Source organism: Rhineura floridana, chromosome 4 (assembly GCF_030035675.1).
Source record: "Rhineura floridana isolate rRhiFlo1 chromosome 4, rRhiFlo1.hap2, whole genome shotgun sequence".
NCBI lineage: Eukaryota > Metazoa > Chordata > Lepidosauria > Squamata > Rhineuridae > Rhineura > Rhineura floridana.
In genome coordinates, this window is record NC_084483.1 from 84,780,150 (window position 1) to 84,806,959 (window position 26,810).

At 41.2% G+C, this 26,810-nt stretch overlaps 1 protein-coding gene across 1 annotated transcript; it reads right to left on the minus strand.

Annotated features, from left to right (window-relative positions):
- Positions 1-218: 218 nt before the first annotated feature.
- OSTM1 (osteoclastogenesis associated transmembrane protein 1) lies at positions 219-25,766 on the minus strand. Its single transcript, XM_061623530.1, has 6 exons — positions 25,160-25,766; positions 19,344-19,458; positions 15,584-15,681; positions 8,820-8,981; positions 7,349-7,514; positions 219-6,092 (listed from the first exon to the last, which is right to left on the minus strand). The coding sequence occupies exons 1-6, from the start codon at positions 25,541-25,543 to the stop codon at positions 6,037-6,039; spliced, it is 981 nt and encodes a 326-aa protein (XP_061479514.1). The 5' UTR covers positions 25,544-25,766; the 3' UTR covers positions 219-6,036.
- Positions 25,767-26,810: the final 1,044 nt, after the last annotated feature.

The following is a 26,810-nucleotide window of genomic DNA, read 5'->3' on the forward strand; positions in this document are numbered from 1 at the left end:
GGTTTGTGTGTCCTAGGAGGGGGGAAGAGAGATCAATCTTGCCTTTGGTGAAGTGGGTGCTTTTGTGACTAACCATGTCTGCAATGGCAGCCATTTTGTGACAGTGCCTTTGGCTCAGTTATCAATTCCAAATCTGCTCATGGGTCCCCAAAAGTTTGCAATCCCTGTAACCCAATTACACACAGCTATTTTAAAGAAATAATCTTTATTGCACCTGATATTCTTAAAAATATAATTCTACATAAATAACATTTTTTGCTTATGTGCTGAGGTTTTCACAGAGTAGGTAGAAAAAACTGCAAGGCAGAGTAAAGTCCAATTTAAGAAGATTTTAAAGCAAAATGTAAGATTTGAAACCATGTGGAAAAGACATTATACCATAAGATAACTTTACAAGTTTAGAAAGAAGTTGTTTCGACTTAAGAGAATGAAAGACAAGAACAGAAATCACATGAGCAGTTTCATTTGGCTTAACAAGAAAAATCATAAAAGCTTTTTTTTTTTTAAGTGTTTAACCACCACTCTGAAGAGTAATTACATTCAGACCTACTTAAAGTGAATGGGCTCAAAAAGCCACTGCTTATGAGAGCAAAGCTGACATTCCATAGCTTTACAGACAGGCTCTCTCAGCGTGAATGAAAGACTGCACTGAGCTGCTCATCATATGATACCTCAAACCAAAGTAATGCTATTGAAGGGCAGTAGCTGGCTAAATTCAAGCATTTTGAAATCTGAATGCAATAGATACAAAAATTGTTTTTTTTTAAAGTAACAGGTAGTTTGCCCTACAAGTAACAATCCAATAAAATGATAGAGCTTAATACCTAAAGATATTACTCTTATTCTTTTATCCTACCTACATAAAGGACATGTTCTCCAAAGTGGAATCCTCCTTTAGTCTGGCTGAAATTCAACATGCTGCTTAAGGCAGCATGCTTTTATTTTAAAGCACCTTAGTCCTGCTAATCCAACAGAACTAACCTAATAGCAGGTAAACTTCAGTGATTTGTGGATCTCATTAGCAGATTGGAGAAACTCAAAATCAGTAAGGGCAATTTATTTGATTAAGGAAGTATGTACCTAACCACCTGATTTATTCTAATTCTGGACTGAGTTAAGTACTGAGACACAATTTTGATTTAAAACTGACATATATATCAAATGCTTTAGCGTGGATGCATACAGTGGCATTTCACAACTGGGTATGTTTCCATTCAGGTACATTTTTCATTTTATTAGCAGTAGTTTGTTGTTTAATTACCATGGAGTTTCCTAACAGTAATTCATTACAGTTTCCTTTCCCCTGGACTACTTGAAAGAGACAGTCCAAGCTGTTTAGGAACAGAATGTTACCAATACTGTCCTTCCAGGCAAAAATAATTGGTTAGAATGATTTATTTATTTAAAGTACTTATATGCTGCCTTTCAGGACCAAGCTCTCCCAAGGCAGCTTACAAAAGGTAAGTAGCTGCATATGCATAGCAGGATAATTTAGCTTCATGCACTTAGCAGGCACATTGTGCTTCCAAATGATTTACAGTACAATCCACTTAACAATGTTTGTGGTCCAGGTTTCCTGCTGCTACTCTGAAGCACTTACAATCTCTGTGTCCACCTTGCCAAAATACCTGTCCACTTTAGAAAGATCATGTAGGCAGGATATACACATTACAAACTCAATCACACTATATGCAGTCGGGAGATCCATGCAGCTCTAGGACTCATTCCTGCAAGTATAACCAGGCCTACAAGTACAACCCAGTCACAATGGGAGGGGAATCAAGTTAGTTTTTGTAATTTTGATCCCAATTTCCCTCCTATCAGCTAAAGGTAGGATACAGAGTTTGTTCCCCCTCCATTTTATCCTCACAACAACCCTGTGAGGTAGGTAAGGCTGAGACAGATTGTACCAGTGAACTTAGTGACCAAGTGAATATTTGAATATGAGTATCCCATGCAACATTTTAACCTCCACATCACTGCCTAAAACTTCCAGTCCAATAATAGCTAAAGTGAAATCCAATAATATGTTAGTGGGTAGAAAGTAGCCTCAAAGTTGCATCACTTATGACATTTTTCTAACAGAAACCACTCTGAAAGAAAAAACACTGACATCATCTTGGATAAAGTCAGCACAAGCATTGGTTTGGCTACATGCCTGGAACCAATGCACAAGTTTTGTTGGCATAAACATATTTGGCAGCTTCTCGCCAATCAGTGTACATGCTGTTGGCTCACTCACAGATTACTACCGTATAGAAAACATTTCATGCAAGAAGTAACCTTCAAAATGAGCTCTACTGCAAGTTACACAGAATGAAGTTGCAGCATTCTGCCTATCCCACATCAGACTATGATGGGAGGAGATACTTTTAAGATCCTCCATATAAAGTTTCCTAGGTGTAGTAAGCTATCACTTTGGGGTGGGGTATTAATGTAACCCTCTCTTCATACAAGGGGTTTCTTGTAGGAGAAGAGGGAAAGCATATGTTTATATGTTTTATATTTTTATAGGTTCTTAATGGTATGTACTTATTTTTATCTGGAAGCCGCCGAGTTCCAGTTTGGAAAAAGGGCAGGGTATAAATAAAGATAATAATAATAACAATAACAATAAAGCATTCATAAATATGCCCTCTGCTCCTGAAAACTGAATTGGTACAGTCCAGAATTCTACCACCTTGGTCTACCACTCTGTTCCATGCAGACTGTGGAATGGCCTTTTGGCTGCAAGTATTGGTATCTTCAATCTCGTCCCGACAATAAGCATGAATTATGCCGGCCGGTTCTCTCTCTCACACACACAGGATGACCTAGATTTCAGTGATGTTCCCCCCAGCACTTAAGAGTATCAACTCTAGGTACAAGCAGCAGAAGGCCAGTCCCACTTACTTCCTACTGTACTTAGCATTTGATCTAAGGATAGAACTACTTGTTGTGTTGTCTCATGATCCTTTGTTTTTACACAATTCAGCCCCCCTCCCCAGGTTACAGTCTGAAGGGGACTTCTGAAATGGAGGGACTTAAGAATCCTTTCCCTCATGAAGAAAATTGGCCTTCTAAACTGCTTTTAGCCCCGCTGGGGCAAAGGAAAAGAACAGGAGTGGCATTTACAATGGGGGAAAAAACCAGGGAAAGGGTTAACACCCCTCTCCCCTGCCCCCAGCACCAGTTGTCACCTTCAAATTGCACCAAAACTCTGAAATGTTGAAAAGAAAAACTGTAACAATAGTGCAAGACCACACTTGTGCCCTAAATTTCTTCAAAGCCATGAGAAACCCAGGGGAGGGGGATAAGCTGTTGGGCTTCCTACTGATTTTATGTTTGATTAATCTACTAGTGCACCTCATTTTTTTATATTTAAGCCTCTAAGTTCTGCCCCAAATTTAGATCCTGAACACTGGAAATCCTAAGTTGCTTATAACTTATTTATTTATTTTTTTATTCATACCCCGCCCTTCCTTCCAGCAGGAGCCCAGGGCGGCAAACAGAAACATTAAAAACACTTTAAAACATCATAAAAAGACCTTAAAATACAATTAAAACAAAACAATGTTAAAAACATTTAAAAAAACCTTTAAAAACATCTTTTTAAAAAGGGTTAAAGATATTAAAAGACATATTAAAAGCAATTCTAACACAGATGCAGACTGGGATAGGTCTCAACTTAAAACGCTGGTTGAAAGAGGAAAGTCTTCAAAAGGTGCCAAAAAGATAGCAGAGATGGCGTCTGACTAATATTTTAGGGGAGGGAATTCCACAGGGTAGGTGCCGCCACACTAAAGGTCCGTTTCCTATATTGTACAGAACGAACCACCTGATAAGACGGTATCCGCAGGAGGCCCTCACCAGTGGAACGCAGTGATCAACTGGGTATATAAGAGGCAAGACGGTCTTTCAGGTATCCTGGTCGTGAGCTGTATAGGGCTTTGTACACCAAAACTAGAACCTTGAACTTGGCCTGGTAGCAAATGGGCAGCCAGTGCAGTTCTTTCAGCAGCAGGGTGACATGTTGACAATACCCTGCCCAAGTGAGCAGTCTCACTGCTGCATTTTGCACCAGCTGCAGCTTCCGGACCAACCTCAAGGGCAGCCCCACATAGAGCGCATTACTGTAATCCAGCCTAGAGGTTACCAGTGTATGGACAACAGTGGTCAGGCTATCCCGGTCCAGAAACAGCCACAGCTGTCTTATCAGCCAAAGCTGGTAAAAGGCACTCCTAACCATGGAGGTCACCTGGGCCTCTAGCGACAAAGATGGATCCAGGAGCACCCCCAGACTATGGACCTGCTCTTTCAGAGGGAGTACGACCCCATCCAAAGCAGGCAACTGACCAATTATCCAAACTCGGGAACCACCAACCCACAGTGCCTCTGTCTTGCTAGGATTCAGACTCATCCAGCCCACCACCGAGTACAGGCACCGGTCCAGGGCTTGCACAGCCTCTCCTGATTCAGATGTTACGGAGAAATAGAGCTGGGTATCATCAGCATACTGCTGACACCTCACCGCAAATCTCCTGATGACTGCTCCCAAGGGCTTCATATAGATGTTAAACAGCATGGGGGACAAGATGGTACCCTGCAGCACCCCACAGCACAACTGCCAGGGGGCCGAAAGACAGTCACCCAATGCAATACTTTGAGAGCGACCTTGGAGATAGGATTGGAACCATTGTAAAACAGTGCCTCCAAAACCCGCTCACCAAGTCGGCCCAGACGGATACCATGGTCAATGGTATCAAAAGCCGCTAAGAGATCAAGTAAGAAGAATAGGGTTGCAGTCCCCCTGTCCTTCTCCCGATAAAGGTCATCCATCAGGGCAACCAAGCTGATTCAGTCCCATAACCAGGCCTGAACTTGTTAAAATGATAGAAATAGTTGTGTCTCATTTGCTACAAAAATACCAATTTCATAAAATATCTATGTAAAAAATCACTACTTCCCTTAAATATATGTAAACTCATATTGTAGACCCAAATGAGTTCTAGGCTAACCAATTCAGAATCTCCAGTGATTTTCTTTTTTTTAACTAACCTCCCCGTGGCAATATATACAAAAATAGCAAATACCGTTGTACCAAGAAATGTATTTATACCATGTACCATTAAATATACAGCCACTTTTTTATAAACACTAGCTTAGGGGGAGGGTAAGGAAAGAACCCTGTTAAGCAGTAACGCCACAGTTAGCACGATCTCCACAGCTGCTGCTGTCGTAAAACCTCAAATCATATAAATACAGCTTGCTGAAGCACACCATTGAGGTGCTTGGACCCCATCCATAGCAGTTTCAGAGATAAAAAGGGCAGTATATATTTCTAGTCCTACTCAGACCAGACTCACTGAAGTTAACAGACATTACTAACTTAGGTTCATTAAGTTCAGTGGGTCTACTCTAAGTAAGACTTAGTGGAATACAACCCAATGTTACGTTATATACTTCAGATTATCAGTAGTTCTGCCTGTAGCCAGCAATATATTTCAATGTGTAGGAACTACTTAAATGAGCTAAGCAACGTTTTATGAAATTATTTGGTTAGAGGGTAAAGACCCAAGATATATAACCTAAAGTTGCAGGCTATCATCATTCATTAAGGCAGTAGTTCTACTTTCATTTTCTGACAGCATCTTTAAAAAGAATCAACACTCAATTTACAGACACACATAATGTTACTAAATCTTAATGGAGGTTGCAAACTTGTAAACTCATCATACATAGAAAGTAAAATTAGATTCTTATCAATCTACATGTGAGAACGAAGAACAGGAATGTGTTACAAATTCATGTTCAAAAGTTACCAGTCAGAAAGCAAATGAATCAAAAGCATAAGTATAGAAGGAGAGAGAAATATATCAATTTCCTGTGTGAAGATCATACAGTGTCACAACGATGTTCCAAGGGGTTTTCACTGAATGGACCTGAGAATTACAGGCCATTTTCTTTGTTACCACACAGTACAAGGCTAAACCAGAGTTAATCACTGTCAGAGGAATCAGTATATAAATATTGTATTATGGTTTGGATTCTGCAGGCTCAGTTACATTTTTCTTGGATGCTCACAAAACTGGTGTTTGACTGAATCCGCTTAGCTAGAAAAAGAAGGAGAGAGTTAAAAATCCCACATGTCAACACAGGGCAGTCACACGAGATCCAAGCCAGAATACACAACAAAACAATCCCTGCATGCAAGAGCCTTCTGACTAAAGGCTCCTTATGAACTCTTACATGCAATTCTCCTACACTTGCAGCAGAATCACGATAGCTGTTCTTGGACTGCACCACTTCAAACAATGCTATAGAGATAAATAATCAAGATGGGGGGGTAGCATGGGGGACATTTCTGGCTTCCTAACCAGCCCTCAAAATAGCCGCTAATTACAAAGAAAGCCCTTTGATGCATCTGAGTTTATCTAAGCCCCAGAAGCCATGGCTTCTCTGGCTCAAGCGACTGTGATGTGACAGCCTCAGCTGCTCTAGTATTGCTACTAGACACTAGTATCACAGAGGGCCTTGCAAGTCTTGAGGCATACAACCTGTTACTTAAGAGCAGTCAGGAAACCTTTGATTCCGAGGTCCATGGGCAACCTTGAGTTAAACCCTACAATGCTGCAGTATATTTGTGCAATGGGTTTTCAAAGCATACCTTCCACATGCTGATCAGTTGACTGGGTCTTATTTTGGGAAACAAGTTAACCTGACTACACCAGATTCTAGTCTCAGGACACTTATTAATATTGGTTCACTGTGTCCAAAAACAATGTTTGGAAATGGCTCACTGAAAAGCTAAACGTAATTTTATTAGTGTGTAGTCAACATACTGCTGTGCTGATTGCTCAACAGCAACCATCTACCGTGTCCTCAGACGGCAGAGTCCCTGACCCGACCTTCACCTGCAGGCATTAAGTTCCTTAACCTCACCATCCGTGGCCTTAGAAAAGCAGGAGAGGCTCACCTTATTATCAGCCATTGGTTACTACCACCTGGCAAGCCACTGGAGTCCCTGGCTTGGAGGGGCTTGATGCAACCCCACACTGCCCACACTAGCATTCTTTTGAGAAAGCAGGGCAGCCAGATTCTAAGCAGCTTTCCTGGCTCAGTGCACCTCCACTTCCACCCACACTCCTTCCCTGACATCTTGGAGGAGGTCTTCTGAGTTTCCTGAGAGCCTATCAGGATGCCAGAGTGACAGGGATACTGGACACATTGCCACTTCAGGTCCAGCTATTCGCATCTGTGGTCGCTAGCCTTCTTACCAAAGTGCAACTCTGGCCACTACCCACCACTGTGTGCTTTTTTTAAGAACAAAAAGTAGAGCCAACAGTAAAGGTTTGACTGTTTTACTTACGGAGGATCAGGATACGTTTTTTCTGCTTTGAGTGGAGTAAGGTACTCAGGTAAAAAACAACTGGTAAAAAGAGAATGAATGATGAAACTGCAATCACTGGCACTGTATCACTGCAGGGAACAGAACAGTTGAAAGTCATGCTCCAAAGCCTTCGTGTAATATTCATCTAACAAAAAGAAAATTCATAGGGAAAAAATGTCTTATTCATCATGAAGAATCATCAGTATTTGTGTAGACACCAACAGGTTCCAGAGCTCCTCCCATTTAAGTATAACAGCCATGTGCCATCTTAAATGGCTGTACAGATGTATTCTTAGTGGCTCTGACACTGGAATTTCTTTCCCTTGGAGGTTAGCCACATATTCCAACCATAACTAAAGGGAGAGGTCTTTATATGGGGGGGGAAGCACCTATTGGTTGGGATAAGAAGTTCTAATAGGTGTTACAGACATAAGCCTTTGCTCTGCAAGGCTTTGAAAAAAACACCCATCTGATCCACATCAAGGAAGTGCCATTCGAAAGCTCACAAATTTCCTATTCCAAGGTCTCCCAAGCCCCCACTTAGCAATGTGATCCATAACTATTCAGTCATCATTGTGACAAGGGTGGCCACAGCAGCTTCCCCAACTTGGTCCACCAGCCCCATGTAGCAACGGTGAGGGACAATGGAAGTTGTACTCCAAAACCTCTGAAGGGTGCCAGATTGGGGAAGGATGGGCTAAAGCAACAACAACCAAAAAGGACACCCTTGCCAAGAGGAAATCTAGGATATTACAGCATATCCAACAGTGCCATGGAGAGGAAGAGAGGTTGGTGGCAAACAGAATACAAAACTAAGGTCAATTTATGGAGCAATAAAAATACAGCCATGGTAATGGACCCTTAGCATTTAGAAACACCAGCCTCAATTTCATGATGGTTGTTACCAAGCCTGAAGTGGCACAGATGGATTAGCAATAAGAATACATGTTTTTAAAATACTTCCCATCCTTTCTGCTAACAGAAATCTAGTCAAGCCAGCTTTGCACCACAATAAGCTGGTGCTGATCTGATATGTAACAAATTGTGACTCTATTATCCCATTGAGGAGGATTAAAATGAAGCTTTTAATCAAATGGACCTATCGCCAGCCCTGTTCCGCCCCACCCATTAACATTCCATTTGGGAGTCTGCTGACAGGACCACCACTGGTGACAGCATATGCTCTGCCATGCCTCTGGCAGACACAGTGTGGCCCTCCACAGCAGCAGAGTCTTCCTGCTGGCCAAGGGTCCTCTCTGCCTCATCCTAACCCCTTCCAGCAGCGCAGACTGGAGGTTAGGAATGCCCTCCTATTACTGTAATAAGCACCTTGAGTTTGAAAGGCAATGACATTTAAAATGTAATATATTAAAACACTACAGATAGGATGGCAGATAACGTGAGGGAGTAGGGCGTATGGAGTGAGAGAAAGGAAAGGAAAAAACCTTACTGCATCTTCCACATCAATACACAAATGGGACTGTTCTCCAGATTCATCATTCAGCTCACCCTGCTGCATCATGTTGTACATGGCATTTAGCTTTTTATACGTTGTACTGCAATTCTTGCACACTTCTGTGAAGTTACCTGGTATCAGATTGTCCTCCTGCTTCTATAGATAAAACCAGAAAATTAGTTTTTTAAACAAAGACAGATATGGATTACAGCAGATTCTGAAGCATCACACAAATCAAGAAAAATAAATAAATTGACTCAAGTTTTCAGACTCAAGTTTCCCAGGTTGATTCCAAATCAAAATACACCGAAACCACTCTTCCACAGCCATATCTATTCACAGAATCAGAAGGGTCAAGTAAAATAAAGCTTCAGCTGCCCAGATGGGTTTGTTCAACTCTCTAATTCAGTGATCCTGCAAAACCAACCAGGCCTCATCAAAGCCTAAGTTCTTTGAAAGGAAAATCCGACCAGTATTATTCATGTATTTAACTGAAATGTTATGAGGTAACTATGTAAGTTGTCAGAGTGGCTGACAAGCCAAAAAATACAAAACACAATATAAAAACAGTTAAAGCTATTAAAAACTAAACACCATAATTAAAACTCTAGATTTCAAAAACTAAAACAGACTATCCCAGCTGAGCTCTTATTATTCAGCCTGGATCTCATCCAAATAGTGAATGTGTCCATGTGTGTACTGGGGAAGGAGGTGTAGCTCAGTCCAGGTAGGGCTGAAGGAACCCTGACAAAACCCCTGGAGAGTTGTTGCCGGTTATTGTAGATGATACTGGCTAGATGAATCAATAGCCTGACTTGGTAATGAAGCAGCTTCCTATATACCTATTTTTTAAAAATTGTGACAGATGTAAGAACATGAGAAGAACCTGCTGGATCAGGCTGATGACCCATCTACTCCAACCTCCTGTTCTCACAGTTACTAACCAGATGCCCTTGGCCAGCACACAAGCGGATCACAAGAGCATTCTTCCCTCATGTGGTTTCCAGCACTGGTATTCAGAGCCATGCTGCCTCCAACAGTGGAGGTAGAACATAACCATCATGGCTAGCAGGCACTGATAGCCTTATTCGCCATGCATATGTCTAATCCTCTTTTAAAACCATCCAAGTTGGTAGCCATCACGGCTTCTTGTGGGAGAAAATTCCATAGAATTATAGAACTGTAGAGTTGGAAGGGGTCTACAAGGCCATCAAGGCCAACTCCATGCTCAATACAAGAATCCAACTTACTGCATACCCAACAGGTGGCTGTCCAGCTGCCTCTTGAATGCCTCCAGTATCGGAGAGCCCACCACGTCCCTAGGTAATTGCTTCCATTGTCATACTGCTCTAACAGTTACGAAGTTTTTCCTGACATTTAGCCGAAATCCTGCTCCCTGTAACTTGAACCCATTGTTCCATGTCCTGCACTCTGGGATGATCAAGAAGAAATCCTGCCCCTCCTCTGTGTGGCAACCTTTCATGTACTTGAAGAGTGCTATCATATCTCCGCTCAGTCTCCTCTTCTCAAGGCTAAACATGCCCAATTCTTTCAGTCTCTCCTCACAGAGCTTTGTTTCCAGTCCTGATTGTCCTTGTTGCCCTCCTCTGAACCTGTTCCAGTTTGTCTGCATCATTCTGAAAATACAGTGTCCAGAACTGGATGCAGTACCAAACAGGAGGCATCACCAGTGCCAAATAGAAGAAACTAATACTTCACGCGATTTGGAAACTATACTTCTGTTAATGCAGCCTAAAATAACATTTGCCTTTTTTGCAGCCACATCACACTGCTGGCCCATATTCAGCTTGTGATCAACAACAATTCCACAATCATTCTCACATGTAGTATGGAAAATGGAAATGGACTGCCTTCAAGTCGATCCTGAGTTATGGCGACCCTATGAATAGGTTTTTCATGGTAAGTGGTATTCAGAGGAGGTTTACCATTGCCTCCCTCTCAGGCTAGTCCTCCCCAGCTGGCGAGGACCTGCTCAGCTTGCCACAGCTGCACAAGCCAGCCCATTCCTTGTCGGCAACTGCCTGTTGGGGGGCAACTGGGCTCCTTGGGACTATGCAGCTTGCCCACGGCTGCACAGGTGGCAGGGCACGTAACCCCTGAACCACTCACTGTGGGGGTGATCTTTAGCTGGCCCTTGACACCCAGGAGACATGAGCAGGGATTTGAACTCACAGACTCTGGACTCCTACCCAGGCTCTCCTCCCCACTGTGCTATACCAGCTGTTCACATGTAGTATAGCCGAGCCAAATATCCACCATAACTGTGCATTTAGTTTCTTTTTCCCAGGTGTAGAACTTTGCACTCATCCCTGTTAATCTTCATTCTGTTGTTTTCAGCCCAATACTACAGCCTATCAAGATAACTTTGAATTTTGTTTGTGTTCCAGGGTATTAGCTGTCCCTCCCACAGTTTGAAAAGGAACCATTGATAAGCACTCTTTTACAATTCTATAGCCAACAATTCTATAGTCCAGCCCACATTTAGCTAGCTTGCTCAAAAGCTTTCCTGAAATCAAGGTATATTATGTCCACAACATTCCCAATGTCTACCAGGGAGGTTACCCGATCAAAAAATAAGATAAGATTAGTCTGGCAGGATTTGTTCTTGACAAATCCATGTTGGCTTCTAGTAATCATTGCATTGTTTTCAAGATGCTTACAGACTGACTGTTTTATAATCTGCTGTGTAACTATGCTCTGGGTGAAGAAGTACTTTCTTTTATCTGTCCTGAATCTTCCAGCATTCAGCTTCATTGGATGTCCACGAGTTCCAGTGTTATGAGGGAGAAAAACTTCTCTATCCATTTTCTCCATGCCATGCATAATTTCATAGACTTTGGTCATTTCACCTTATCCCTAAACTAAAAAAAACCAAATGCTGCAATATTTCCTCACAGGGCAATTGCTCCATTCCCTTGATCATTTGGTTGCCCTTTTCTGAACCCCTTCCAACCCTACAAAATTGAGATGACCAGAACTGTACACAGCAGTCCAAATGCACTCTTACCATAGATATGTATAATGACATTATGATATTGGCAGTTTTATTTTTAATTCCTTTCCTAATGATCCCTAGCACGGGATTTGCTTTTTCATAGCTGCTGCACTCTGGGTCGATATCTTCACTGAGCTATCCACTACAACCCCAAGGTCTCTTTCTAGATCAGCCGTTGCCAGTTCAGACCCCATGAGCATGTGTGTGAAATTAAAAAAAAATTGCCTCAGTATGCATCATTTTACATTTGTTTACATTGCACTTGCCATTTCACTGCCTATTCACTCAGTTTCAAGAGGTCCTTTTGGAGCTCTTTGCGATTGCTTTTTGTTTTAATGACCTTGAGCAATTTAGTATCAGCAGCAAACTTGGCCATCTCACTACTCACTGCAAATTGTAGATAATTTATGAACAAGTTAGAAAGCAGAGGTCCCAACACCAATCCTCGGAGAATTCCTCTTTCTACATCCCTCCACTGGGAGAAGTGCCCATTTATTTCTACTTTCTACTTCCGATTTCTTAACCAGTTTCCTAATCAGATACTACATACACTTTTAGAATAAAAAAATGGAAGGGTATTGAGAAAGGGGTACAAAACTACTAAAATGTTGCTGTTTATATGTACAGTTTATGTATGGGTGGATGTGTATACATATATATCAACACACACACAAAAAGATATTGCTATTCCTTTACAAATATGATACTTCAAGGGAAAATATCAAAACGTAACTTTGTTGGCCCATCTGGTAAGCAGCAAGAATTGGAATTATTGCTTTTTAAAATGCACCAGCCAGATGCCTGGTTCCATACCGAAACACCCAATCCTTTCCCCAGATGCCCCACGTTCTTAAACAGGGAGATGAAGGAGAAAATGTATACGCTATAGACTTTATACAAGTACAAGAACGTCACTTGTCATATGGTGCTGTCCAAGGAGAAAAGAATGAGTCAGCATAAATCAGGGAAGCATATAAGTGAAGACGAAGCTAGGCAGACAAGTCAAGTGAAGGATATGTGTTGTACTTCAAAATGCACTAAATAGAAGCTTATTTGCAGGGCTTCGGGTGAACTTCATTTGTATATTTTCAAGCTGTCAGTTCATCCGTTTTTGTCCAACTTCTGCTATTCTTTTCATTTACCTCCTGCTGACAACACTCATTATTCACTCAACACTCATATAACTACTGACTATTCCAACATAAATGCAAAACAGTTACGCTAATGACTGTACATCAACAATAGATGGTCTGTTTTGGTATCGTTGAAGCCATCACAACAGCACATTTTAACATTTGATATTTTGATCATCAATAAAAAAGGAGAGAGAAAAGAGAGACATATATGCACTGAAAATTATCTACATTTTCCATTACTGGAAATTCCATTCCATTTCCACAGAGTAGCTTCTAGGATTATTTAAACGCACACAATCTTGAACAGGCAACCAACATTCAGTATTACAAGGGCATGAGGCACCAAGCACACTTTCCTGACAGTATTTTCTAAAGAAAGCAAATGGGACTTATTTTCAAATAAGAGTTTAGCTTTAAGATGTAGCTATCAACTGAAATAGTGACATACACTTGTAATTTTAATTACATGTAGCAGGCAATCCACCTCCACTGAAGTCAGTTGGAGCTTCGCTATCATTTTCACTATTAGGACAGCCGCATTTCATGTCTAAATTGTTCAAACCATATTGAACAAAGGAACCAAAGTACCATGAAGTTAGCTCTGCAAATCTAAGGAGGCTTTGGGAAAGCAACTGTCCAACATCTTTCCCCACCCCAAAGTAAATAGGAAAACATTTTTAAAATGGAGGAGCCTTTCCAAAACACTTTTTTACATGACATGAAAGTCAGCTTCTCAAAGGAAAAAAAACCCTATGCCATTAGTTATGCTCAAACTCTTGGACTCCTAAACTTCTTTGGAATCAACCTGTTAACCTTAAGTTTCATATCTTACCCTACCCCAGTGACCACAGAAAGCAACATTTTGTCACCTCATTCGTCACCCCCTCTCCAGTTTATCACGGCTGTCTCTTTCATTCTCAAATAAAAACAAGCCAAACCAAAGTATGTTAATATTCTTCCAAGTGGCTAGCTGAAATTGAGCTATGACAGCCTTGCAAACCCTCAGCAAAGGTGGGATTTCATAACAGACGCTGGCTGCTTCCAGATGGGTGGTTCCTAGCACTAACAATAATTGCTCTTCTGCTGAAAGTGACAAGCATAGTTGCAATTGACTTTCAGAGGATGGGGAATATTGTGCCTTTTTATGTGTACATCCTGCTACATCACGTGCACTGGTGTAGACAAAACATAGCTGCTGTGGGTGGAGCTATTTGAATCTCAGCACACATTCAACATAATCCTTTTGTGAGTGCCATTTTATGACCCCACGTATGAATCAATGTTTTAATCATTGTTAAAACACTTTGATGTCTTTTTAAAAAATGAGACAGAGCTGTAACACCATACTAGCATAATGTTAGTTAATTATGATGCTATACTCTGAACAGTATTATTACACTACTACTATAGCATTATGGTATTGCAGCACTGTTATCTCTTTTCATTTACAAAAGCCAGAAAAGTGTTTGTGATAATTAAAAGATTGATTTTAAAAAATAAATGGGGTTGTTTTTTTTATAAAATGACACCTATCACAAAGATTTTAATTAATCTGCGATAGGCTCACTTTCTTGATATATCACAGTTATTGTCAAAACCAAGGCCTTTTAAAAAAGCAAGGCCACATATGTGGAGACTGTACTATCCTACTCTTCTGAAAAAATTAAACTGTCTGCAGTCTGCAAAAAAAATGGAAGTACAGGGAAAATGTAGGATAATGATTGGATGATGGAATCGTGTGGATGCCCTGCAAGAAGTGACTGAATGAAACATGGCAATTCCACATTAAATGCCTAGGGTGTTAGCCATACTCAAGAAAGACCCATTGAAATCAAGTCCACCCATTTCAATGAGACTACTCTAAGTATGACTAACATTAGATATCACCCCTATTGTGGAAGAACCCCTACTGAAATCCAGTGAAACTATTTATTCTTGCGGCCTTAATTTTATTGTCATCCTTCTGGAAAGTAAACAACTCCACTGCTGTCAAACTATTTATTTATTTTGTGCCATCTTAAATTAACTTTAGGGTGTAAAACCAATATAACCAATATAACCAATATAAAACGTGGATGCACAATTGTGCTGGACTTTAAGAATATCATTTTCTAGAAGACAGTTGCAACTTCCCAACATAAAAAGGGATACTAGTTTAGAAAGATTTTATAACTCATATGCAGACATGTTGAAACCCAATTTTTAAAAATGTATTCAGCTAAATGTATTCATCTATGGCTAAACTCATACTATAACAAAATACCAGAACACCCATATAGTTAAGGTGACAAGGCCCAGAATAAGGAAAGAAAGTGATTTACTATATGCAGAGATTACACGACTCTTCCTATATAATTACCAACTATTGTGAGACCAAAACAGCACCATAATTGCATATGAAATGGAGGTGAACATTAATTAGAATGCATTTTGTTCTCTCAGTTGTGAACACCTGCGTTTTATAGATAATTGTTCTACCTGCCTAAACTGCATAAGAGTTTGCGAATTATATTCGCCGCATCTTGCTTTGAAAAAAACAAACCAAAAACATTTTTACTACACAATTAGAGGGCTCAACTGTATCCTTACATAAACAGTGTAAGTACCTGAAGGTTGTGTTCAAAGCATGCCAATGATTCATTGAATAAGGCCAGGAACATCTCTGTACTATTCGATAAGCCTTCACTCTTGTTCTTTAAACAATCTTTGAAAGAAAAGACAAATGTCAATATACTCCCAGTATCTACTTCTAAAAGGCTGTTTCAGGCTAGAGGTTATTCATATCGAAGATCATGCCCATTCTGCTTTTCTTTTCATCTGCAAACTTTTTTATTTTGATGCTCATGCTTGAATTCACTGATACTCCAAGGATGTGGATGATTTAGCAACATCCAATCGTTGCTGTTCTACTTTAAGCTGCAAGTGAAGTGTATCTGCTTCTAGACTTCTGACACTGTAGTCAAGTGGGTAGCCCCCTTTTCCCAGCCCACAATGTTGGGAAGGGGGTAATTTGCAGTGGGGCCATTATATCGGGGTGTCTCGGTTAAATACTCTCCCCAAGTGGATGGAGAGGAACTGATATAACAGCAATGCTATTGCAAAATAAAATGGTTAAAGCAATAGACTCCTGGAGAAGACAGACAGACCAGAGAGAAAGAAATATTAGAACAATCTATGCAGCCCACTAAAAGCTGCAATAGCACAGTCTCAGGTCACCTATACAGTAGGGCCCCGCTTTTCAGCGGCCCGCTTTTCAGCATTCCACTAATATGGCGGTTTTCAATTAGAGTAAGGCCCCACTCATACGGTGCTTGTTCAGCTTTTACGGCATTTTTCGGGCGTTGGGTGCCATTTTATTAATGGAGTTCCGCTTTTTGGTAGGTTTCACTTTTAGGCAGAGGTCTGGAACATAACCCGCCGTATGAGTGGGGCCCTACTGTACATGGGGAAATTGCATGCTATTCCACTGAGTTAAATTCAGGTTTTGTGAGCTCAAGATGAGTGAGGGGAAGGCAGAGGAAACGGAGCAAGGAAAACCATGAGAGGGGTGTTCTGGTCATGACATCATGCAGATGCCCTTAAAAAGTAAGTGAACAAAGTGTGGCTAATCCACAGTAAATACCCAGTGTGGATCAGCCGTTGGTATCATTTGAGATGATATGGTTAGCATCTGCATTACCTGGCTGTGAATCATATGAAATAAGAAACAGAGTTCATAAATCAAAAGGCTTTTGAGTTAATTATGGGTTTGTAGGCAACAAAAGGACTGCTTCACTCATACTATGAAGAAACATTGATTTAAAATGTAGGTCAAAAAAGAATAAAATTAAGAAAGTCGCACTGCACGTTTTGCATGATATCCAGCACTAGTATAATAATAATGACTTCATTGTATTTTATCTGTATTGTATTGTATTTTACTGAATTTTAGTTTGTACGTCGCCTAGAGTGGCTTCGGCCAGATAGGCGACACAAAAATTAAATTTTATTATTATTATTATTATTAGTCATACTCACAGCAGGCCCACTGACGTTTGGGCTGCAATCCAATACATGTCTACTCAGAAGTAAGTTCTATTGGGTTCAATGGGACTTACTCCCAGGTAAGTGTGCACTGGATTGCAGCCTAAATTACCTAAATCTACTGAAGTCCATTGACTTCAATGGATCTACTCTGAGTATGACATAGTTCGATATCACCCATTTAATAATAATAATGATAATAATGATAATAATGATTTTATTATCTGCTTTTCACCCAGAGTGCAGGTTCCTAGGAGGATTACACAAATTAAAAATAAAAATGTACATATAAATATAGAATTCAAAATATGAATATGAAATATAAATATAGAATTAATTCAAAATATGAAAATGAAAGGCGTAAACTTGCCTGTTCTGTACAAGCTTTTTTCTTTAAGGCAACTTCCTCTAATTATCCCTTCAGCCAAGGTATCTCCAAGAAGTATCTTTATTTTTAGCATTATTCTTATCTTTCATGTTTAGCAAACAACTTTCACATATAATTTCTGCAAATACAAACCGCCACAAAATGGCTGTATTTGCATGTAACGCTAAGCAATAGTTTAGTGTTACAGAGGAAAAGCCACAACAAGCCCTAGGCTTGCACATACACATTCTTACTCCAACGTGGCTGTGAGGAAGAAATCAGAAGTGTTCAAATCCATTTGGGGTTAGCTTCCACTTGTCACAATGTTCAAACCAGTGATGTGGAGCGTCAAGTTTTACAGTGCTTCATTTTTCCATAGAAAAAAATCCATTTCATAAGTTTATCATAACAACGAATGGATACCAGTTACAAATGCAGTATCAGGCAAACTTGGCAGTTCCAATTTTTAATGATAATAATTTTTTAAAAATCAAATGTTTTTTCCCCAATGTTTTATCCAATTTTTTTTCAATGTTCACTGAATACAATAAACTGCACATGCTGAATTAGATCACTTTTTTGGGCACCAGAAAATTTTCCAATGCTAATTTGCATAGGAAAATTTCCAATTCAAAAATTTCAAGAAAATCCAATTCACTGGTTCTAACAAATTATAGACGTACAGTGTATAGTTAATATTATCCATGTTTTGTCCTGGTTTGGATGTCATGACAAGCAAAAGCTTTCAAATACTTTGCAGCCCTCCTCCCCAAAATTGAGATTCCTAAGATAATTAGGCTTCCACAGGCCATAATGTTGCCCATCAGTTTCATACATATGAACAGAACAGCATTCCCCAACCTAGTGCCCTCCAGATGTTTTGGACTACAACTCCCATCAGCTGTGTTGAGAGTTGGTAGTCCAAAACATGTAGAGGGTGCCAAGTTAGGGGAAGCTGTACCACAAGGAAGTAAGTTGCCACTGGATGTTGGCACATATTAAGCCTGTCTATTCACAGAGACTATCAAGGCTGCTTTTAAACTTTTAAGGCACATCCTATCCCTTTCTCCCTACCCAGCTTTTTTTGCCCAAGCCACATTCCCCAGTACTCTTTGTTAACTGAGGAAGTAATCAACAAAACAAAACCCAGACATATTGATTGCACACAATTCTTTTGCCATTGAAAGAACTGAACTGAATACCATAAATTACAATAAATCAGACCAGGTTTGACCTGTTTCCCAGGGCAGCAATGAGAGAGATGGCAAAATAAAGCTGAGGTTATGTTATTTAACTCAAAAAGTTCATATATCACCTTTCTCCCACAAAGTTAGATAAAAGTAGTTAAGAAGCAGATATTTTAAAAAATTAGGCACAATTAACAGGATCAGCACACAAAAAAGGCAGGTGGGGGAGAAAAACTCACCAAGGAAGTAATTAAAAAACAGTAAGAGACAAAGAGAAAAAGTTAAAACTAGTAAGTTAAAATATCCACCCAAATGACTGAATAAACTGGACAGGCTACATCTGGAACCCAAAGAAGTAAAGGTACCAGGCAGATCTTCCATGGGAGAAACTTCAATGGTTGGGGTGCAACCAAAGAGAAGGCCCTCTCTTCAGGGACCACCATCTGCCTGACCTCTGAAGCAAGAGCATCTAGAGGAGGGCCTCCGGTGATGATCCTAGCTGCTGGGCAGGCTCATATGGGAGTAGTTATCATGACCCCACATTCTGTCTTTAAAGGTCTGAATCAGCACAAGCACAGAGTAAGGAAATATTTGTAAAAGGTAAGGGCACAGATTAAAATATCTTATTTGTTCATAGAGCCTATCAGCTCCCATAGACAAAATAATACCAGTGAAGAATCACATTAAGGATTTGGGTTATTCCTACCACGAGTAGCTTGAAAATAAGCAATTAGGTTAATATGCATAATGAAACTATTCAGCAAGAAAGTAGTCAAACAGAGTACATACTTGCACAGTTTGCTTTCTGCCATGTGTCAATAAAAAACTTATATAGGACCACAACTATCTGTAGTCTATCAGATATCAAGAGACTTTTGGCACAGTGGTTGCTCTCAGTTGTGTTCTGAAAGGAAGATGGGGAGAAGAGACATTGTTATACATTCGCGTAAAAACGAGTCTTTCAGCAGCATCAGTACATAGAACTCAGTGACAGATCAGGCTTAAATTTATTTCACCCAGCATGACAAATATGGCCACTTCTTTACAGGCTGTCAGAACTGCAGGAACACCACAAAACAAAACAAAAAAAAATTCCAAAATAAATACAGCATCATAAAACTTGGAAGAATTCTGAGAATCTTCGAATCAAAACACCTGCCAAAAGTGTTACTTTACACAACAGTCCCCCAGAGATCAATCCATGTCATTCAGACCATGGTACCTTATAAGCGGAGAGTCAACATCTGTGGAGGACGTTGCTTGAGATGACTCAAAACAAGTAAGACAAACTACATGTTGCAGACAAAGAGAAGAACTCCACATAATCCTTTAACTACAGGAAAAGAAGAAGCAAAAGAGGGGAAGCTTGACTGTTGGCCTGGGGCTCATGGGATTTGTAGTCTCACGCATCTGTAGAGTACCAGGTTGAGGAAGGCTGAGCTAGAACGTTGCTTTTGAGTAACTGTATTTTAAAGTGAACTTATTAATCTGCCTTATAACAACCCAGACCGTTGATCCATCTAGCCCTGCATTGTATCTATGCTGGCACTGCCTCTCTGATATCTCAGACAAAGTTCTTTCCCAAACATGCTACTTGAGATTGTCTTTTCACTGGGGACTGAAGCTTGGACCTTCTTAATTCAATGCATGTGCTCCGCCACTGAATGGCAGGCCCTCCAAGAAAGCCTTATGAACACTGCACAAGCAGAAAAATGGGAGCTTAAGCTACTGAACTTGGCTTACAGCCCAATTTATAAACCAGCAAAATTGGAGAGCTAGGTTTAGAATGATTTAATCTTGTTAATTTTGGTTCATTACATCTACCTGAAGTTAGTTTAAAAGGTATACGGACCTCAGCTTAAGGGCTGTTCACATCAGTTCTCTTTCTCTCTTCGTGTGTGTGCGCACGCGCATGTATGCGTCTCTGCTTCCTAGATTTTTCTTGGCACAATAGCTCACACTTTGTTAAAGTACTAAGTTCCACATAACTAATCCAGATGTCACATACAGTCCCTCTTCCTAGCTCTTTCATTTTAAAATTTATTTTATACAAATCCAGTTATTTACTATTTCTACTTACAATTTCATTTTCTCCTTTTTCCATGAGGTCTTTTTTATCTTATTTAAACAACCCTATCCACTTCACAATGCTCTTTTGCATTCCTCCCACCCCACCCTTTGAAGGTCAGCATTATTTAACAATTATGGGTGGGTATAAGAGAGATGTTATGCAAATTCAGCACTCCAACAGGAGAAACTTAAGAAAACTGAGTGCACAATCCTAAGAGGAAGAAATGTTTACACACAAGAATATGTGAATATTAGCACTAGGACTACAGTGGACAATTTAAGTCATTTATATGTTGGATGCAGAAGAAACACTCTCCTAACTACTAGCAATACTGACAGTGCAATGCCATGCGTGACTACTCAGAAGCAGGTCCCTCTGAGTTCACTGGGACTTACTTCCAGGTAATTAGAAGTAGGATCGCAGCATGAATCTTTAAAAAAAAAAAGGGTCAGAGACACACAAGATATCCCTGTCAATGGAAGAGGGCTTTCCAAGATAATCTGAATATACTCTGGCTTTCAGAAGTTTGGCAGGTGATTACTACAGACGGCTCCTTTTGTGGTGGCACCCAACTCCAGAATTTGCTCTCCAGATACATTTGTCTACATCTTCACTGCTACTTTTCAGGCACCCGGCAAAATCTGTCAGATTCCCATGGGCTTTTTTTTCATGGTATTTAAGATGTTTTTACTGATTTTATTTCTTAATGATGCTGCTCTTTTGTCATTTTCTTGACATTTGTATCCACATCTTTACATTATATGTTATTTATTATGCTTTATATAAAATTACTTTGTAAGTCACATTTAGGGCCAAATCTTGTAAATAATATATAGTAAACAAACTGCCCAGGTTCAAATTGTTGTTGTTGCTGTAATTAATTGTCTGCCCTTCACTAATAGGTCCTAGGGCAGGTCACAAAATCTAAAATACAGTATTAAAAAATTACATTTCAGTCACAAGAATAGGGTGGGTTCTAAAAGCAAACATCTCAGGAAGCGAAGGCCAGGGTAAAGATGTGTGTCTTCAGCATTCACCGAAAACTATATAGCGAAGGTGCCAGAGGCACCTCTGTAGGGAGGGAATTCCACAACTTAGGGGCTGCCACAGAAAAAGCCCTCTCCTGGGCCACCATCCCCCAAACGTCTGAGGGTGGTGGAAACACCAAGAAGGCCTCCTCTGCTGATCTTAACAGCCAAGAGAGTCTGTAGGGAAGAAGTCTCTGAGATATTTGGGGCCTACGTTGTTTAGGCCTTTAAACACTAACGTGAGCACCCTGAATTGGGCCCGGAAATGAACTGGCAATCAATGCAACTGTTTTAGAACAGGGGTTATATGAGTTCTGAAAGGGACCCCAGCCAGTAATCTGGCTGCTGCATTTTGGACCAGTGGAAGTTTCCAAGTCATCTTCAAGGGCAGCCCTACCTAGAGTGCACTGCAATAATCCAATCTGGAAGTTACCAGAGCATGGAGTACTGTTGCCAAATCATCTCTGTCCAAAAGGGACCATAGCTGGCGAACCAACCGGAGCTGGAAACAGGCACTCCTAGCCACCGACGCCACCTGACGCCACCTGCTCCTTCCAAGGGAGTGCAACCCCATCCTGAACAGGTCATCTTCCCATCTCCTGGACTTGAGAACTTGGGACCCAACACTTCTGTCTTTTCACAATTCTGCTTCAGTTTGCTGGCCCACATCCAACCCATCACTGCCTCCAGACATCTGTCTAACACCTCAGCTGCTTCTCCTGATTCAGATAGCACACTGAGGTAGAACTGAGTGTTCTCTGCATACTGGTGACACTCCACTCCAAGGCCCCCTGATAACCTCTCCCAGCAGCTTCATACAGATGTTAAATGAGTGACAAGATGGAACCTTGAGGGGAACTACAGGAAAGCTCCCATTATGTTGAACAGAAGCCTCCCATGACTACTTTCTGGAAATGTCCCAGGAGATATGAGCAGAACCACTGATGTACAGCCTCCCCAACCCCCACCTCCCAGAGCCACTCCAGATGGATACCATGGTCAATGGTATCAAAAGCTACAGAGGTCAAGAAGAACAAGCAGGGTTGCACTCCCTCCTATCTCTCCCCATGCCCCAAATGGATCAGAGTAGAAAAGATGTAAAGGTATTTTTCAAACAGGAGGCTGTACCTAGAATGCTGTATTTTCACAAGCACAGGGTTCTCAATTTGAACAATATTCAAAGGTGTGAAGCCCCTACTACCATCTGCATTAGTTGGACAGCTTTCTCCTGTACCAGTCTGCCTGGCAACTGACATCATCATCTGAGGCTCTCCTCTGGGTGCCCTCATCTCCCGAGGTGCAGCAGCTAGCAACCAGAGAAAGAACCTTCTCAGTGAGGGCTTCAATGCCCTTCCCCAAGGAAACTCACCTCATGCCTATGGTGCAGTCAAATAGATGCCAAGTGAAAACTATTTTTCCAGGCATTTTAGTTATCGTTAAGTACTTAAATATGTTTTGTACCAGTTCTATCAGGAGATCCTTTGCTACTGCTCATTTTTATTTTTCCTTGCAAGCTTTAGACTTCCTGTAAGAACATAAGAGTCCTGCAGGTGGCCTGTCTAGTTCAGAATCCTATTCTCAGAGAAACTAACCAGATGCCTATGGGAAGCCTGAAATCAGGGCCTGAGTGCAACAGCACTCTCCCCATTTGCAATTCCCAGCAACTGTCATTTGGAGGCATACTGCCTCCAACAGTGGATAGAAAACATAACCATCATGGCTAGTAGTCATTGATAGCCGCAATTTGTCTAATCCTCTTTAAAAACCATCCAAACTTAAAGCCAAAGTATATACATTATACACCTTATGATGAAACTTATAAGCTGCTATGGGAATGCTTGTAGCTGAAGGATGAAGTATAAATTTAGTAAATAAAACAAAAATAAACATTCTGCAGTGGTACAGCCCTCCTAGGATTAAACCACATACACATATCTTGCAATAATAAAAAAGTAAATAAGGTCTTATAATCAACTGTGATCTTTTCTTGCCTCATCCACATATCAAGAGCAATATCCCATTTTAAATTTGAATCACCAAGAGTTACCTCAAGCCCTTTTGGGCATACACCTGACAGCAGAAGATGCAGATTGTGCATACACAAGAGTACTCAATCCCAAATCAACATTTTCCATGTGCTACTATCCCAAGTGAAGCACATGTGACTGGCTGAATTTCAGTGAGACAGAATTACTCAGACCTATACTTATTTTCCAGCTACAACAAGATGCTTCCTGTTTTCTTTCAAGTTCTTGCTGATCCAAAGCAGTGACTGGTCTACTCATATATAACAAAATTACAAACATTTTCCAGATGCAGACAAGTTTCCAGATCAGTAGATTTTTCTTGACTCTTTTTAAAATTTCAGATCCTGCATAACTTGAGTCCCATCACACTGGATGCAGCTCAACAGCCATCTATGATGGCCCACCAAAGATCCACTCACTCACTTGTTTTTGGTGCCTTCATAGGACTGCCGAAACAGAGAATACTGAGCACCTGGCAGGTCACAATATATGATTGGTGAGCTATATTCAACTTGGTTGGGCCACAGGTTTTGCTGGCCTGCCTCAGCTTTTTATGTGAAAAAGGAAAGCTACAAATCCATGATTTGCCTACATTTGCCTTATATTTGGTGTTTGTATACAGTCTGTCTTACTCAGCTATGGTTGTCAAATCCAGCTAGCCCACTATACTGCAACTGGCGTATCATCCAACTCCATCATGGTACCATCTGTCAGCATGAGCAGAAATGAGAGTGAAAATATAGGTATGCTTAACAGGATGAAACCCAGATACCCTCCCACCAATTTTAGCCTTCCAAGGCAGGAGAAGAACATGCAGCTTGCTGTGGCCCTCACCTCACAGTTCCCACTGTCCTTTCCTGCCAGCTGTACAAAGCAGGCCTCTAGTTTTATCCCACATGAATCAGGGAGGAGATTGTTGCTAAGGCTACAATCCTAACCCCTCACCTAGGAGTAAGCTCAATTCAGTTCAGTAAGACTTACTCCAGATAGACATGTTTAGGATTGTGCAGTGCTGTAGGTACTTCCTCATTATTACAGTTTCTGAGAACTGGGAACTGTAGATTGCCAGTCTGCCCTGTGTCTTAATGCAAGACACTGGCAGCTTCATAGAAGGCAACAGGAGTCCCTTGTTCTAACTCATCAAAAATACAATTTCCAGAGGAAAACCCAAAAGCAGCAGTCGTCTGAAACCTTAAAAGGCTAACACATTTATCCTGACATAAACTGTCATAGACTAGAAGAGTCTTCTTCGTCCAGTGCATGGGATGGAAGTGTATTCTAGCCCGCAAAAGCTTATTCCACATTAAATGAGTTAGCCTTTAAGATGCCACAAACGATTTTTAGCTGATTTATCAGAAACGTAAAGATAAACCAGGAGCCACTGTGAAGCTTTGGTTTGGCGACCGTGCCTACTTGCCCCAGCCCCCTTTTCCCCAGCCAGCACTAGCGGAAAGCATTCAGACTAAGACGCACACGCACCCCTACGACCCTGGTGATATTCTCCAGCTCCTCCGAGACGTCCCGGAACTGGAGGTAGCAGTTCTGGCAGATCCTCACAGGCCGGGCGCTCCGCACTAAGCAACCGGTCAGCCTCATGCTGCCCTCGGCGAAGGCAGTCAAGAGTTCCCTGCAGTCCAGCTCCAACTGCAAGTCCACGCCAACGCCCAGGAGCCCCGACCTCAGCGAGGCTAGGTCCTCCACCACCGCCTCCAGTAGCTCCAAGGAGAGAGGGTGGCGCCGGCCTCCCAAAGTCATCTCTTCCCAGCCGCTTTGCAGGAAGAAGTGCCGGCTAAGGAAAAGGTTATCCCCGGCGCACGGGCCCAATAAGACTCCAAGTAATAGGAGGAGCATGGCCGAGACCATCGCGGACACCGCGCCGCGCCTGGATAGAATCAGAAAGAAGAGGAATGCCCCCGGGGGCGTTCCAAATGCGGCCGCCGCTAGAACCGAAACGAGGTCACGAGGACCTGGGGAGGACCTGGGAGAAACGTTGTTAACATTCGGGAACAAGGCCCATAGCGGCGTTTCATTGGCTGCTGGAGATTCGACGCGCCATAGGGTAGGAGCTTCGGCCGCAAGAAGGGGCGGGGCCAAAATGGGCAGCTGGTTCGGCGGAATTTGCGTGGAAACTCAGAGGCGACGTTCTAGGGCTGGTTGCTTGTTTATTTTCAAAGGGAGATCAGCATTAGTCTGTTGTATTAGAAATCCAACTTCTGTACAAGGGTTTAGGAAGGTGACAGCCTACTAAGAGCAAGAACATGCGCACATAAATGAATGCAGTGTAGGATGCACTTTCCTAAATTGCTTCCTTTACTTATCTGGAGATAAGAAAAAATAGGATAGTATGAATTCATTCCCGTTACAGAAATATTTGTCTGGAGAGTTTCCTTTCTGCTTAATTACAATAGAAATCCATGCCTCCTTAATGTTTTCCTTTCGAGCCTGCTTGGATTAACTCCTGTAATCTGCGCTACATGGTGTTGCTTTGAAAACAGTTCAACTTCAGCTGGTACAGAATGCAGCTGCCTGGCTGCATATGGGAGCCAGATCATATAACTCCTGTTCTGTAGTCAGTACGCTGCTTGCCAGTGTGTTTCCAGGCTCAGTTTAAAACTACTGCTGGTTAACTTTAAAGACTAAACTATTTAAGACCGCGTTTTTTGAAGGACTGCCCACACCTAAATGAACCTTCCAGAGTTCTAGCATTGACCACAGAGGCCGATTACAGGTTCACATTTAAAATCTATAAGAGTGGCAGGCAGAAGAGACAGCTTTTTTTTATCTCTATGAAATTCCCTCCTGTGGGATGTCCATTAGGTCCCATCTGGCTGTTTTTAAACTGGTCCTAAAAAAAGGCCATTTCAATCTGCTTTTAACTGAATAAGGCTGCTGATTTATAACTGTAACTGCTGCTATTTTATCTGTGTATTGTCTTAGGGTATACATACACTGTTCTACTGGTTCCAATATGTCTCCACCTCTCTTTTCTGAAAAAGGGCACGCAACGCTAGACAAACCCCATCCCTCTTTACTGTAAAACTTGGTGGGATCAGTTGAGTGTATTTTTTAAAATTCATTTCAAAGAGATTTTGCAACTGATTGGCAGATCAGCCTGTTCCCCCTCTAGGTG